Source organism: Lipotes vexillifer, unplaced genomic scaffold, assembly GCF_000442215.2.
Source record: "Lipotes vexillifer unplaced genomic scaffold, Lipotes_vexillifer_v1.1 scaffold479, whole genome shotgun sequence".
NCBI classification, from domain to species: domain Eukaryota; kingdom Metazoa; phylum Chordata; class Mammalia; order Artiodactyla; family Lipotidae; genus Lipotes; species Lipotes vexillifer.
This window is the reverse complement of record NW_006796443.1, coordinates 473017-488124: the sequence shown is the minus strand read 5'-3', so window position 1 is coordinate 488124 and position 15108 is coordinate 473017. Positions and strand designations below refer to the sequence as shown.

Genomic DNA, 15108 nt, shown 5'->3' with positions numbered 1-15108 from the left:
TGTTTTCCTTATGTTTTCCTCTAAGAGTTTTATAGTGTCTGGTCTTATATTTAGGTCTTTAATCCATTTTGAGTTTATTTTTGTGTATGGTGTTAGGGAATGTTCTAATTTCATTCTTGTGCATGTAGCTGTCCAGTTTTCCCAGCACCACTTATTGAAGAGACTGTCTTTTTCTCCATGGTATATCCTTGCCTCCTTTGTCATAGATTAGTTGACCATAGGTGTGTGGGTTTATCTCTGGGCTTTCTTTCCTGTTCCATTGATCTATATTTCTGTTTCTGTGCCATTACCATATTGTCTTGATTACTGTAGATTTGTAGTATAGTCTGAAGTCAGGAAGCCTGATTACTCCAGCTCTGTTTTTTTTCCATCAAGATTGCTTTGGCTATTTGGAGTTTTTTGTGTCTCCATACAAATTTTAAGACTTTTTGCTTTAGTTCTGTAAAAAATGCCATTGGTAATTTGATAGAGATTGCATTGAATCTGTCGATTGCTTTGGGTAGTATAGTCATTTTCACAATATTGATTCTTCCAATCCAAGAACATGGTATATCTCTCCATCTGTTTTTGTCATCTTTGATTTCTTTCATCAGTGTCTTAAAGGTTTCTGAGTATGGTCTTCTACCTCCTTAGGTAGGTTTATTCCTCGGTATTTTATTCTATTTTGTGGCAATGGCGAATGGGATTGTTTCCTTAATTTCTGTCTGATCTTTTGTTGTTAGTGTATAGGAATGCAAGAGATTTCTGTGCATTAATTTTGTATCCTGCTACTTTACCAAATTCATTGATTAGCTCTAGTAGTTTTCTGGTGGCATCTTTAGGATTCTCTATGTATAGTATCGTGTAATTTGCAAACAGTGACAGTTTTACTTTTTCTTTTCTGATTTGTATTTCTTTTATTTCTTTTTCTTCTCTGATTGCCGTGGCTAGGACTTCCAAAACTATGTTGAATAATAGTGGCAAGAGGGAACATCCTTGTCTTGTTCCTGATCTTAGAGGAAATGCTTTCAGTTTTTCACCATTGAGAATGATATTTGCTGTGTGTTTGTCATATATGGCCTTTATTATGTTGAGGTAGGTTCCCTCTATGCCCACTTTCTGGAGAGTTTTTAATCATAAATGGGTGTTGAATTTTGTCAGAAGCTTTTTCTGCATCTATTGAGATGATCATATGGTTTTCATTCTTCAGTTTGTTAATATGGTGTATTAATTTGCCTATACTGAAGAATCCTTGCATCCATGGGATAAGTCCCACTTGATCATGGTCTATGATCCTTTTAATGTGTTGTTAGATTCTGTTTGCTAGTATTTTGTTGAGGATTGTTGCATCTCTACTTATCACTGATACTGGTCTGAAATTTTCTTTTTTTGTAGTATCTCTGTCTGGTTTTGGTATCAGGGTGATGGTGGACTCAAAGAATGAGTTTGGGAGTGTTCCTTCCTCTGCAACTTTTTGGAAGAGTGTGAGAAGGATGGGTTTTAGCTCTTCTCTAAATGTTTGATACAATTCACCTGTGAAGCCATCTGGTCCTGGACTTCTGTTTATTGGAAGATTTTTAATCACGGTTTCAATTTCATTACTTGTGATTGGTCTGTTCATATTTTCTGTTTCTTCCTGTTTCAGTCTTGGAAAGTTATACCTTTCTAAGAAATTGTCCATTTCTTCTAAGTTGTCCCCTTTATTGACATAGTTGCTTGTGTAATCTCTTATGATGCTTTGTATTTCTGTGGTGTCCATTGTAACTTTTTTTTCATTTCTAATTTTTATTGATTTGAGTCCTCTCCCTCTTTTTCTTGATGAGTCTGGCTAAAAGTTTCTCAATTTTGTTTATCTCCTCAAAGAACCAGCTTTTAGTTTTATTGATCTTTACTGTTGTTTTCTTTTTTCTATTTCATTTATTTCTGCTCTGATCTTTATGATTTTTTGCTTCTACTAACTTTGGGTTTTGTTTGTTCTTCTTTCTCTAGTTCCTTTAGGTGTAAGTTTAGATTGTTTATTTGAAATCCTTCTTGTTTCTGGAGGTAGGATTGTACTGCTGTAAACTTCCCTCTTAGAATTGCTTTTGCCGCATCCCATGTGTTTGTGTTTTTTTTCTCTGTAATTGATTTCTAATCTCATCGCGTTATGGTCAGAAAAGATGCTTGATATGATTTCAGTTTTCTTAAATTTACCGAGGCTTGATTTGTGACCCAGGATGTGGTCTGTCCTGGAGAATGTTCCATGCACACTTGAGAAGAAAGTGTAATCTTCTGTTCTCGGATACAATGTCCTGTAAACATCAATTAAATCTGTCTGGTCTGTTGTGTCACTTAAAGCTTTTGTTTGCTTATTAATTTTCTGTGTGGATTATCCATTGGTGTAAGTGAGGTGTTAAGGTCCCCCACTATTATTGTCTTACTGTCAATTTTCTGTTTTATAGCTGTTAGCATTTGTCTTATGTATTGAGTTGCTCTTTTGTTGGGTACATATATATTTATAATTGTTATATCTTCTTTTTGGATTAATCCCTTAATCATTAGGTAGTGTCCTTTCTTGTCTCTTGTAACGTTCTTTATTTTAAAGTCTATTTTATCTGATATGAGTATTGCTGCTCCAGCTTTCTTTTGATTTCCGTTTGCATGGAATATCTTTTTCCATCCTTTCACTTTCAGTCTGTATGTATCCCTAGGTCTGAAGTGGATCTCTTTTAGACAGCATATATGTGGGTCTTGTGTTTGTATCCATTCAGCAAGCCTGTGTCTTTTGGTTAGAGCATTTAATCCATTCATATTTAAGTTAATTATCGATATGTATGTTCCTGTTACCATGTTTTTAATTGTTTTGAGTTTGTTTTTGTAGGTTCTTTTCTTCTCTTGTGTTTCCCACTTAGAGAAGTTCCTTTAGCGTTTGTTGTAGAGCTGGTTTGGTGGTGCTGGATTCTCTTAGCTTCTCCTTGTCTGTAAAGCTTTTGATTTCTCTGTCAAATCTGAATGAGATCCTTTCTGGGTAGAGTAATCTTGGTTGTAGGTTCTTCCCTTTCATCACTTTAAATATATTGTTCCACTTCCTTCTGGCTTGTAGATTTTCTGCTGAGAAATCAGGTGTTAACATTATGGGAGCTCCCTTGTATGTTATTTGTCGTTTTTCCCTTGTTGCTTTTAATAATTTTTCTTTGTCTTTAATTTTTGTCATTTTGACTACTATATGTCTCGGCCTGTTTCTCCTTGGGTTTATCCTGCCTGGGACTCTCTGAGCTTCCTGGACTTGGGTGGCTATTTCCTTTCCTATGTTAGGGAAGTTTTCAACTATAATCTCTTCAAATATTTTCTTGGGTCCTTTCTCTCTCTCTTCTCCTTCTGAGACCCCTATAATGTCAGTGTGTTTTTAATGTTGTCCCAGAGGTCTCTTAGGCTGTCTTCATTTCTTTTCATTCTTTTTTCTTTATTCTGTTCAGCGGCAGTGAATTCCACCATTCTGTCTTCCAGGTCACTTATCCGTTCTTCTGCCTCAGTTATTCTGCTATTGGTTCCTTCTAGTGTATTTTTCATTTCAGTTATTGTATTGTTCGTCTCTGTTTGTGTGTTCTTTAATTCTTCTAGGTGTTTGTTCTTTAACTCTTTGGGGTCCTTGTTAAACATTTCTTGCATTTTCTCGATCTTTGTCTCCATTCTTTTTCCGAGGTCCTGGATCATCTTCACTATCATTATTCTGAATTCGTTTTCTGGAAGGTTACCTACCTCCACTTCATTTTGTTGTTTTTCTGGGGTTTTATTTTGTTCCTTCATCTGGGACATAGCCCTCTGCCTTTTTATTTTGTCTGTATTTCTTTGATTATGGTTTTCATTTCACAGGCTGCAGGACTGTAGTTCTTTTTGCTTCTGTCTGCCCTGTGGTGGATGAGGCTATCTAAGAGGCTTGTGCAAGCTTCCTGATGGGAGGGGCTGGTGGTGGGTAGAGCTGGGTGTTACTTTGGTGGGCAGAGCTCAGTAAAACTTTAATCCACTTGTCTGCTGATGGGTGGAGCTGGGTTCCTCCCTGTTGGTTGTTTGACCTGAGGTGACCCAGCACTGGAGCCTACCTGGCTCTTTGGTGGGGCTAATGGCAGACTCCAGGAGGGTTCCCCAAGGAGTACTTCCCAGAACTTCTGCTGCGAGTGTCCTTGTCCCCGTGGTGAGCCACGTCTGCCCCCACCTCTGCCAGAGTCCCTGCAATACTAGCAGGTAGGTCTGGTTCAGTCTCCCCTGGGGTCACTGTTCCTTCCCCTGGGTCCCGATGCTCCCTCCAAGAGTGGAGTCTCTGTTTCCCCCAGTCCTGTCCAAGTCCTGATATCATATCCTACTAGCCTTCAAAGTCTGATTCTCTAGGAATTCCTCTTCCTATTGCTGGACCCCCAGGTTGGGAAGCCTGACGTGGGACTCAGACCCTTCACTCCAGTGGGTGGACTTCTGTGGTATAATTGTTCTCCAGTTTGTGAGTCACCCACCCAACAGTTATGGGATTTGATTTTATTATGATTGTGCCCCTCCTACCGTCTCATTCCATCTTCTCCTTTGTCTTTGGGTGTGGGGTATCTTTTTTGGTTAGTTCCAGTGTCTTCCTGTCGATGATTGTTCAGCAGTTAGTTGTGATTATGGTGTTCTTGCAAGAGGAATTCGCAAGACACAGTTCTTGTCTTTCTTTTTCTTTTCCTTTGTGCTTCCTCTAGTTTCACTTGTTCACAGGGTGCTTCGTGCAGAGGCCTCACACCCGGCACTTCACATCAGTGACTATTGAGAAATGGCTGATCTGACATCTGAGCTTGGCGGGCTGGCAAACAGTGAATAATTTTTAAATATAAGTGTGTTTCATTTGCTAAATTTGGCAACCTTAGCCCTATGCACTGTTTGTTGTGAGTGAGTGGTCAGTCAGTAATTGTTCAGAGAATGAATTTATATTGGGTTCTGATGTTGGCCTTATGAAGTTGGCAGGGTGTAGTAGTTTCCTTAGTTTTACAGGTGAAAATAATTTGAGGTTCGTGGACTTAAAATGCCTTCCCCAAGTTCACAGGTTACTATATTGTTCAGTGTGGCCCAGGAAAAATACTTATCCTTCTGTAAAGCAGTTGCTTCTTTTCATAGGTTTTTCTGTCTGGACTAAGGAATTTATATTTGTAGGATATATTCGGGAGGATGATTATTTTTATTGTCCTAACCCAAAGTAATATATATTACTTTGTTAAACTACCAGTTTTTAAGCTGTGTTTTATGGGAAACAAATGGAAAGAATTGTACTTAATTATATCTTAATGGAAATGATGAAATTTTTGAATCTTTTTGATACAGCAGAGGGAGACAGTGTTAAAATACTGAAAATCTTTCTCTGGGTACTGAAAATCTTTCTCTGGGTTATTGAGTCTGGTTTAGTGATGACACTAAAAGGGAAAAACTGTAATTTGCTTTTCATACATTTGCAGGTGTCTTGAATCATTTATGTGGTTGGATAAAAGGGTGCATTTTGCTTGGGAAAATATTCCTGAAATTAGAGATTCTGTAAAATCTGTGGTTTAAAAGGGCTATTTCTTTGCCTTTTGAGAATCCTGTTTTCTTTCTCACCTTCAAATATGCATGTTGCGGGCTTCCCTGGTGGTGCAGTGGTTGAGAGTCCGCCTGCCGATGCAGGGGACACGAGTTCGTGCCCCGGTCCAGGAGGATCCCACATGCCGCTGAGTGGCTGGGCCCGTGAGCCATGGCCACTGGGCCTGCGCGTCCGGAACCTGTGCTCCGCAACGTGAGAGGCCACAACAGTGAGAGGCCCGCGTACCGCAAAAAAAAAAAAAAAAAAAAAAAAAAATGCATGTTGCATATTTATGTATAACCATTGGTTGAGTGTTATTAATTCAAACGAAATATAATTTGCAATGAAAAGAGGAAGAGGTAGTATCCTTAAGATACTGAAATAGCATGTCTTAACTAAATTTTTTTTTTGGTGGGGGGGTGGTGCCACACTGCTCAGCTTGCAGGATCTTAATTCCCTGACAGGGATTGAACCTGGGCCCTGGCAGTGAAAGTGCTGAGTCCTAACCACTGAACTGCCAGGGAATTCCCTTAATTAAATGTTTTACAGTGTAATATATAATATGTTTTTCTTAGTCAGAATTCATATTTTTTTAGTACCTTTGGTAGTTATTTCTGCGTTCTACTGAATACCAGCTTACATATCTGCCTGTTAATCCATTTTTTTATTAAGAAACTGTAATGGTTCTTTTATTTCATTTTGTTAATATCATGACAATATTCTCTTATCACAATCACAGGATTATAACTTCAGTAACAGCTATGCTGTGAAATATTCATTTTAAAGATTAATATTCACTCCCTGTAAGAAAAAATTAGAATTCTCAGAATCCTTTGGAGTAAATTTGCCCTTGTGGAAATGTTCTTGTGTTCCTATTTTTAGTCAAAGTAATTTTTTGTATTATATCAATATAAAATATGAAGGCTTTTAACTGAAATTGTGGGAAACAAAAATGTGTGTCTTAGAGACAAAGAGCCCCCTTCTGCCTTCTTAACCCACTAACATTTGAGAAGTTTTAAAATTCCTTTTCTTGATATTCATAGAAGAATCTTAATTATGATATAATGGGGTTGGAGGTGTCCCGGCAGGATACTACTGCTTTTTTAAACACACAGATGTGTGTGGGGTTTTGGATTATTGTTTTGTTATGCCTTTTTGATATGGTCGTGGTAATAGGGGTTTTTTTGTTGTTGTAGTTGTTTGTTTTTTTAAATAACTTTAGTTGTTGATATCCACAAATTGTAGAGCTGCCTTTTCTATTAATATATATACATTTATTTTCAAAAGAAAAGGATTTTACTGTCTATACTATCTGTAGCTGTCTTGTTAAACTTATTCATTATGGGTATTTTTTTTATGCCCTTAGATGTTTTACAGCAAAGTATTTCATGATAGGCATTTACTGTAGCTTATTTAGCCAATGCCATGTTGTTTGACCTTTGGAGAATTACAGTAGGTAACTGTTTTGATTGCTGTGTATTATCCCATGTAATCCTCACAGTTACTGCATGGTGTAGGTATTGTTATTACCTTTTTACCGGTATGGAAACTGAACCTAGAGATGTAAAATAATTTGCCCAGATTTTCAGCTAATTGTAACAATGATGAAGATATTCATAATAGCATTCAGTTGTTACTTGCCAGACACAATGCTATATTGTTTTCATACGTGGTTTTATTTAATCCTCAAAAGAATCCTAAGTGAGGCAGACCCTATTAATCCCATTTTACAAGCGAAACTGAGGCTCAGTGTGATTAGTCATACATCCAGCAAGTGGCACCTATTTGTGACTCTTTTGGAATTACACAACTGACTGTTTTTGACTTGTCCTCAACCTCTGCTTATTTCTGAGGAAATAAAATAGGTAAAACTTTGAGCAGAAAAAGACACTTCCAGCAGGTTACTCTCTCATCTCTAAAATATAGGTGGTTTTCTCCTCTCACTTTCTGTTAAGTGAGATGATATATATGAAGCATTTAGTACATGAGGTATGTAATAAGTGCTCAATAAATATTACTGCTATTATTATTTAATACTGATGATTTAGTTTTTATTCAGGTTGTAAAAGCAATAAATGCATATCATAGAAAATTTGGAAAAATATAAGTGAGCTGAGAATGTAATCACTCAGTCTCATTACTGATGACATCTTGGCATACTTCCTTCCATATAATTAGATATTTCCCAAAACTTAGGTCTGTCACTACAGATGATGGATGCTGGAATTTTTTGTTTATGGGAATGTGTCTTCTGATTGATTTCTTCAAGAAGAATAGAGGTGGTGGTCTTACGCACCAGCATAGTGCCTGGCTCACAGTAGGTACTCAATAAATACTTGAACTGAGCTTCTAGAACTTTGAAGTTTATTCAGTTCCTCGTCATTCATTACCATCTTTTGCATTAAAAACAACTATAGGGCTTCCCTGGTGGCACAGTGGTTGAGAGTCCGCCTGCCAATGCAGGGGACACGGGTTCGTGCCCCGGTCCGGGAAGGTCCCACATGCCGCAGAGTGGCTGGGCCCGTGAGACATGGCTGCTGAGCCTGCGCGTCCGGAGCCTGTGCTCCGCAGCGGGAGAGGCCACAGCAGTGAGAAGCCCGTGTACCGCAAAACAAAAATGAAAACAAAAAACAGTTATAAAATGATTTGAGTGTAAAAATAAAGACAGTAGATGTGCAGTCTGGCCTCAGGGAAGACTGAGCTATTCTAATATTGGGCAGAGGGTTTTGATACGGCAATTAAATGTGCAAAGAGCTGAGTGAGAGAATACTGGAAAAGCTGCATTCTAGAGATCAGGAAACATTTGTTGACTGCAGGCTTGAACCAGATGGTTCTCAAAAGTTTGCCATAAAAAAAAGTTTACCAGTAAACTGCACAGCCCTCTAGTCTCTGGGAAAGATTCCTTCACCATCAATTTGTAGTAGTAAGTGGGAGGTCACTTACGTCTTTTTAAGAAGGTAGTGTCTGGAAGAGCCATGACCCTTTAGAAGTATGACTTTTCTTTAAACCTGAAGTTCCATTCATTGGAAAAAATTAAACTCTCTGCTCTGCAAAGAAGACCTTAGAAGTGGGTGGTAGTACACATATTATTGAAAACTGACAACCCAATAGAGGCGGGATTCGTATTAGTAGTTTGTGAATACTGCTTTGGGATATTATGGCACATTGAAAGCCTTCCCTGTGCATATGAGAGCAACATTCAAGCAAACTACCAAAGGTTTGTTTGTTTGTTTTTTAATTGGAGTACAGTTGCTTTACAAAGCTGTCTTCATTTCTGCTGTACAGCAAAGTGAATCAGCTATACATATTCATATATCCCTTCGTTTTTGGATTTCCTTCCCATTTAGGTCACCACAGAGCACTGAGTAGAGTTCTCTGTGATATACAGTAGGTTATAAACTACCAAAGTTTTAAGTTAGCTTTTAAATTATTTTTGACTTAAATAAAAATAGAATGGCTGATTAATGGTCCCAATAAAAATGTCTGAAATTGTACTGGTGGTAATTTGAGAAGTATCTGTCAGAATCATTTTTAAAAGCATGTATAAGCATTAAAAGTGAAGTAGGTGTAAAAAGGAATTCATAGAATATTAGTCTCTCCCCCCTTTTACCTTTTAAAAAAGCTGTTTTAAATGGTTTATTATGTGCCCCTCTTTCAGTGAATGGATTAAGTATAATTTCAAGTTCAGGTCAGCATGTCTCAGTTGAAACAGGTTGTGACTTAGGGCTTTGGCTTTATAAAGGCCTCTTTGTTCATAGTGCACAATTATTCAGGTTATAGAGGCTTTCAGAGATGTGAGTGCTCTTCATGTGAAACAAGGGACTTTTTATAGATGGTGCTTAGCTCAGAACACCTGTGAATATAAGGTGCCCCGTGGCTGAGGTTAGTTAAGGATAGTTTTGATGTACACGCTGTTTGTGAGGTCTTCATTTCTGGATGAGTTGAAAATTAAAGGAGCAAGATGCAGTTTTAAATTTTAGTATAATATTAATAGTCATTTTCAGTAACTATTTCTGTGTCATTGCCAGCTGTTGGATTTCTGACCCTTTTTGATAAATATCCCAGCAGTGACAGCTTAAAATAATCAGAGTACTTTCACTTAATACTGTGTATGAGAAAATATTGATAGTATTTTACTTTATAAAAGTTAATCATAGTTCATTTTAGGGAATTCTGGAGATCCTTTTAAATGTTTGATTTTATTTATGTAGAATTTAAACATGTAAATTCCATTAAAAATTCTAATTGTTTTGCCCCTTTTCTAGTGAGATTTGTTTCCTGCTTTTCTCATGAAAACATTTTTTGTTACATTTCTGTGCACCTTAAGAAAATACCCTTCCATTCCATCACTTCATATCTGACTGAAAATATTGGCAGATTTCTTTTAGTGTTTTGTTAAAGTATTTTAAAATGCACATTTTAAGGATTCTCCCCCTAAATGCTGTTGGTAGAAAGATTACCAGTAATTGTTAATTTAAATGATTCCTCTTCCCCAAAGGGGTCAAAGAACCAAAGTGTGACACAGTCGGCTTTTCTTTTTGTAAAGTCTGTCTTCTGGGTGTTTTTCTACTTACAAAAGTAGTAATTCTTTTCCTAGAAAAAGCATTAGAATATAAAATTCTAATTTGATTCTTAAACTATTTGCATAATAATTATAACTGTGTTTACCAGCACTGTAAATGCTTATTTTTGCTAGGCTAAAAATGAGGGCGAGAGCATTATTTGAATAAGTAAAGCATAAGGTAAGTGCTATGCGAGTATATGTTACGGTTAAGGGTAGATTCTAAGGGAGCAGCCTTGATTAGAGAGTTAAAGATGCTTTTAGAATGCTTTTAACATTTCATTGTAGTAAATGGCCTTAGTTTAAGCCTTCCGAAGCTCCTCATGGTCTGTAAAAAATATATAAAAATGTTAGCATAACTTGTGTTACCAAACCAGGTCCATTTACCCAGTGCACAGCAAGCCAAACACTGGGACACCGGGGTTTGCAAAAGGGAATGGGTTTGTTCCTGAGGCAGCCGAATGAGGAGATGGGAGAACAAATCTTGTATTCTGCCTCACCAGAGGTGAGGGGCTTGGGATATTTATGGGATAAAGAAGCAAGGTGGTCTGAGGTGTGGGAAACGATGATGAAGTGAGGTCATTGGTATTCTGTGTAGGCATATCTGAGTTACATGCTTCTTCATGGAATGCATGTTCAGAAAATGGCGTTAGCATGATTTGGGGGGGGTGAAGATTTTTGCCCTCTGATGTCAAAAGGTCGTCCATGAGATACTCGAGACGGCCCAGTTGAGTGGTCAGTGGTCTTGAGTCAAGGTTTGACCTGGGCAAGAGTAGCTCCATGTTCCTGGAAAACAGTTACCATTACTATAATGCCCCATATATCAGAGGTGTTTTATATAGGGGATGGTTAAAGGAGTCTTGTGATATGTTGTTCAGGTTACATGAAACTTGGAGGGTATGCAATTTGCAAGAACAATTAAAGTGAGCTTAATCAGTAAAGGCAGGTTACAGGATGTTATTTATCAAGCAAGTTATAGTTTAAGGGATCTAACTGATGACTGCCCTCAGTTTCACTTGTATCATTTTTATACAATGGAATGAATTTCTCTACTCTAAAACAGGTTAATGTACATGGAAATATAGTAATTCCTTTAGAACATGGTTTCTCAGTGGTGGGCACTGTTAACATTTGGGGCTGGATAATTCTTTGTCATGGGAATTGCCCTGCATGTTGTAGGATGTTTAGTAGTACCCCTAGTCACTCCTCACTCCCACCTCAGTTGTGATGACCCAACAGTGTCTCCAGACATTGCCAGATTTCCCCAGGGGACAAAATTACCCCTGGTGGACAACACTGCCTTAGAAGAAAAAAGCATGTGGATTTCAAGACTCTTAATTGTAGTTTATAGTATGTATGTATATTGTTTTTGAAGGGTGGCTTTTAAGTAGAAACAAAATAAATGTTTCAAGTTTTTCGAATTTAACTTGGTATAGTTTAAGGAAACTGTTCGAGGACACTATTCTTGTAAAACATTGATAAGTTAAAGAAATTGCATTTTTTTCACTGTTTTTGTGTATTTTACATTGAATAATAGATTTTATTTGGTGTTTCCTCCAGATTGAAATTAAAATGAAAAAGCCAGAGGCTGTGAGATGGGAAAAGCTAGAGGGGCAAGGAGATGTGCCTAACCCCAGACAGTTCATAACAGGTTTGTTTTCTGGCCTTGATGAGCTTTAAATTCATATTGTGTTATATAGTTGAAATTAAGTAGTAATGAGTATTCTTTCTACTTTCATTATTTATGTTCCCAAGGTAAGATACATTGAATATAAGGAGGTTGCTCTGTAATGAAAACAGAGTATTTCTTATGATGGTTCTAACTTCTTAAACTCCATAAGAATACAGGTAAATGGCAGCAAAAGCCCAGAGGGAATTGGGATTTATTGTTTATCATGTCAGTTTGTGACGTCAGTTGGGGGTTGTTTGCTTTTGTGTGTTGGCCTTTCCTATTTTTTCTTTCTATGTTTTACGTGAATTAGTAGTTTACTCTGCTGATGTATTTCCTCCTCTTCTCTTCTCCCCTCTTATTTATTCCTTTCTGTTTCTCCTAATTATGTCAACTCTAATTTCCTGGAATTTCAGGGCTTCACAGTGAAAAGTATCTAGCCCATTTCTCTCTCTCTCTGTCTATGTCTGTATGTCTGTGTCTCTCTGTCTGTCTCTCTCTCTCTGTCTCTCTCTCATGTTTTGGCTGTGCTGGGTCTTCATTGTGGTGTGCGGTCTTCTCTAGTTGTGTGGTTCAGTAGTTTTAGCACACAGACTTAGTTGTGCCATGTGGGATCTTGGTTCCCCGACCAGGGATCAAACAGGCCCCCAGCATTGGGAGCGCCGAATCTTAATTGCTGGACCACCAGAGAAGTTCCCCATTTCAGTATATTTCTCTCTCTCTTTTTTTTTTAATAAATTTATTTATTTATTTTTGGCTGCGTTGGGTCTTCATTGCTACACGCAGACTTTCTCCAGTTTTGGCGAGCAGGGGCACTCTTCATTGTGGTGCACGGGCTTCTCGTTGCGGGGGCCTCTCTTGTTGTGGAGCACAGGCTTCAGTAGTTGTGGCTCATGGGCTCTAGAGCGCAGGCTCAGTAGTTGTGGCTCACGGGCTTAGTTGCTCCGCAGCATTTGGGATCTTCCCAGACTGGAGATCGAACCTGTGTCCCCTGCATTGGCAGGCAGATTCTTAACCATTGCACCACAGGGGAAGTCCCTCAGTATATTTCTAAGAGGTGGAGGCAAACAGCTAATGAAGGCCTAAGGCAGGCTTAGGGGTAGAATAGAAAACTAAGGTTGATTGCTTAACCCTTTAAGGGACAGACTATGTTGTGGTCAATTCTGAGCATAGGCAATAGGCACATAGGTATTTTTCTAATGGAATGATTAATCTGTAGGACACACTTAGAACTACAGTCTAAGACTGTTTTATAGCAATGGCCTCATTAATGAATGGAGAGAAATTTCCTTTGATTAGAGATAATGTTCTGATTTGATGACTGAAAAGAGGCAACTCTAAGTTTCAGCTACTTTTAGATTTTTCACTGCTCTCTTCTATAACAGAAAATACAATTTCCTTGTGGCACTTTGTAGAAAACACTAAGTTAGCCAACAAATCATTTTTAAATTTTATTTTGAAATGATTTTAGATCCTAATAGAAGTTGCAGAAGTAATAGAGTTCCCATGTACCCTTCACCCAGTTTCCCTGCATGATAATATCATAACTAACCTATAGCATGATTAACAAAGCCAGGGAATTGACACCAATAGATAATTTTTAAGAATTGAAATACTTCAAGTTGGTATATAAGCTATTTATTAAGCTTCTGCTTCCCACTTTATGTGAAAGGTATAGTAAAGATGTTATGCACTCTTCTTGGGGCTGACTCCCAGATACTTTTGGATTGAGGTTTATATATAGCTTAAAGCATTTTTTAAAAGAAATGTCAACACTTTTAATATAGTATATCACCTAAGTCTAACAGCAGCCCTGATATTAGGTAGCCTGGTATTGTTCTTCCTATTTTACAGGCTCAGAAAGGTTAAGCAACTTGCCTAAGACTACCTAGCAGTTTTCATTGTCTGGGACTAAATCCAGCTCTTTAGAGTCTGGCTCTGGTTCTTCTACCCCATGTGTGATACTGCTTGTTGCTGCATTTTTAACAATGGGAAGTCTCTGCTGACATGAGTATCTTTGCAGTTATTTGATATCAATATTATAGTGAATAAGCAAGGAAGTTAGGTTACCTGTCTCTCAGTAGTTCATCTACCATCTCTACAGGTGTTAATGTTTTTCTGAGATTAAAGATTTTTTGGTGTTATAGTTACAAACTCTCTAAACTCAGTGCCTTGGAGATTCAAGATGCTATTCCTCCTGACCTGTTATATTTTTGTAAGGAGTTAATATGCTTGTCAGAGTTTTGACAAGTTGGAGACTGCAGATAAGGGCAAGTTGATTAACCTATCTGGGTCAGCTTTCTTATCTGTGAAATGGAGATTAGAACTGTGCTCCCATCTGGCGAATCAGCATTAGGATTAATTAAACCCATGTTTCCTAGGTTCTTAATTTACCATGGCACGCATGTTTTTGTTTTCCTGGCTAGTAGTGAAAATGTACAGAAGATAGAGGAGATTACTTGTAGAGGAAGGATAAATAAAATTTGGAAAACAGTATGCTTGCCCTGAATAAAACTGTGGTGTGCTGTGGCTTTGTTTTGTTGTGGGGTGGGGGTGAGATGAGCAGGGAGGGAGTTGGTTTACAGGTGAAAAGAAAGGATGGAAAGGCAGAATGAACAATTAGTTTCTCAACTATTTTGAGAAAGGGCATATATAGAGCTCTAGGCAGCAGTGCAAGAGGGACGTTTAGACTGGCATTCATGTGTCCTAATATACTCATAGGGAAATTTTGAATCAGGTTTTTTTTAAAGCTCTATAGCTGTACTGTCCAGGGTAGTAGCTGCAAGCCACCTGTACCTGTTGACTACTTGGAATATGACTAGTCTGGATTGAGATGTGCTCTAAATGTAAAATACCTACCAGATTTTGAAGACTTAGTATGAAAAAAAGAATATAAAATATCTTAATATTTTTATATTGATTTCATGTTGACCTGATATTATTTTGCATGTATTAGGCTAAATAAAACATATTATTAGGATACATTTCACCTGATTCTTTTTAGTAATGTGGCTACTAGAAATTTTTAAATTATGTATGTGAGTTGCATTTGTGGCTTACATTATATTTCCATTGAATAGTGGACAGAACTGCTCTTACAGCTCTTAGGTAACCTGTTTAGTTACTTTTTAATTATTTGTGTGCAAAGATCTTGATTCCCTTGGTCTTCAGGGCAGTGCCTGAGTCCCTGGGTTCATTTCCTCTCTGGCTGCAAGCAGCCTCTGTTTATCCCAGTGTGCCCTACAAATATCACTTTCTATGTGTGCATGATGTGGGCACAGAACTCTAGATCATCACATGTAGTATTTTTCAACATTCAGGAATTCTTTATTGTTTTCTCCTGCT

At 37.7% G+C, this 15108-nt stretch overlaps 1 protein-coding gene across 3 annotated transcripts in view; it reads left to right on the top strand.

The window, feature by feature from the left end:
- SUGT1 (SGT1 assembly cochaperone of MIS12 kinetochore complex) overlaps nt 1-15108 on the top strand; it is a 43414-nt gene that overhangs the window by 17981 nt on the left and 10325 nt on the right. For all 3 annotated transcript variants that reach the window (XM_007468600.1, XM_007468599.1, XM_007468601.1), the window contains exon 11: nt 11655-11745. In XM_007468600.1, the coding sequence (XP_007468662.1) occupies nt 11655-11745 (91 nt within the window). The remainder of the gene's footprint in view (nt 1-11654; nt 11746-15108) is intronic.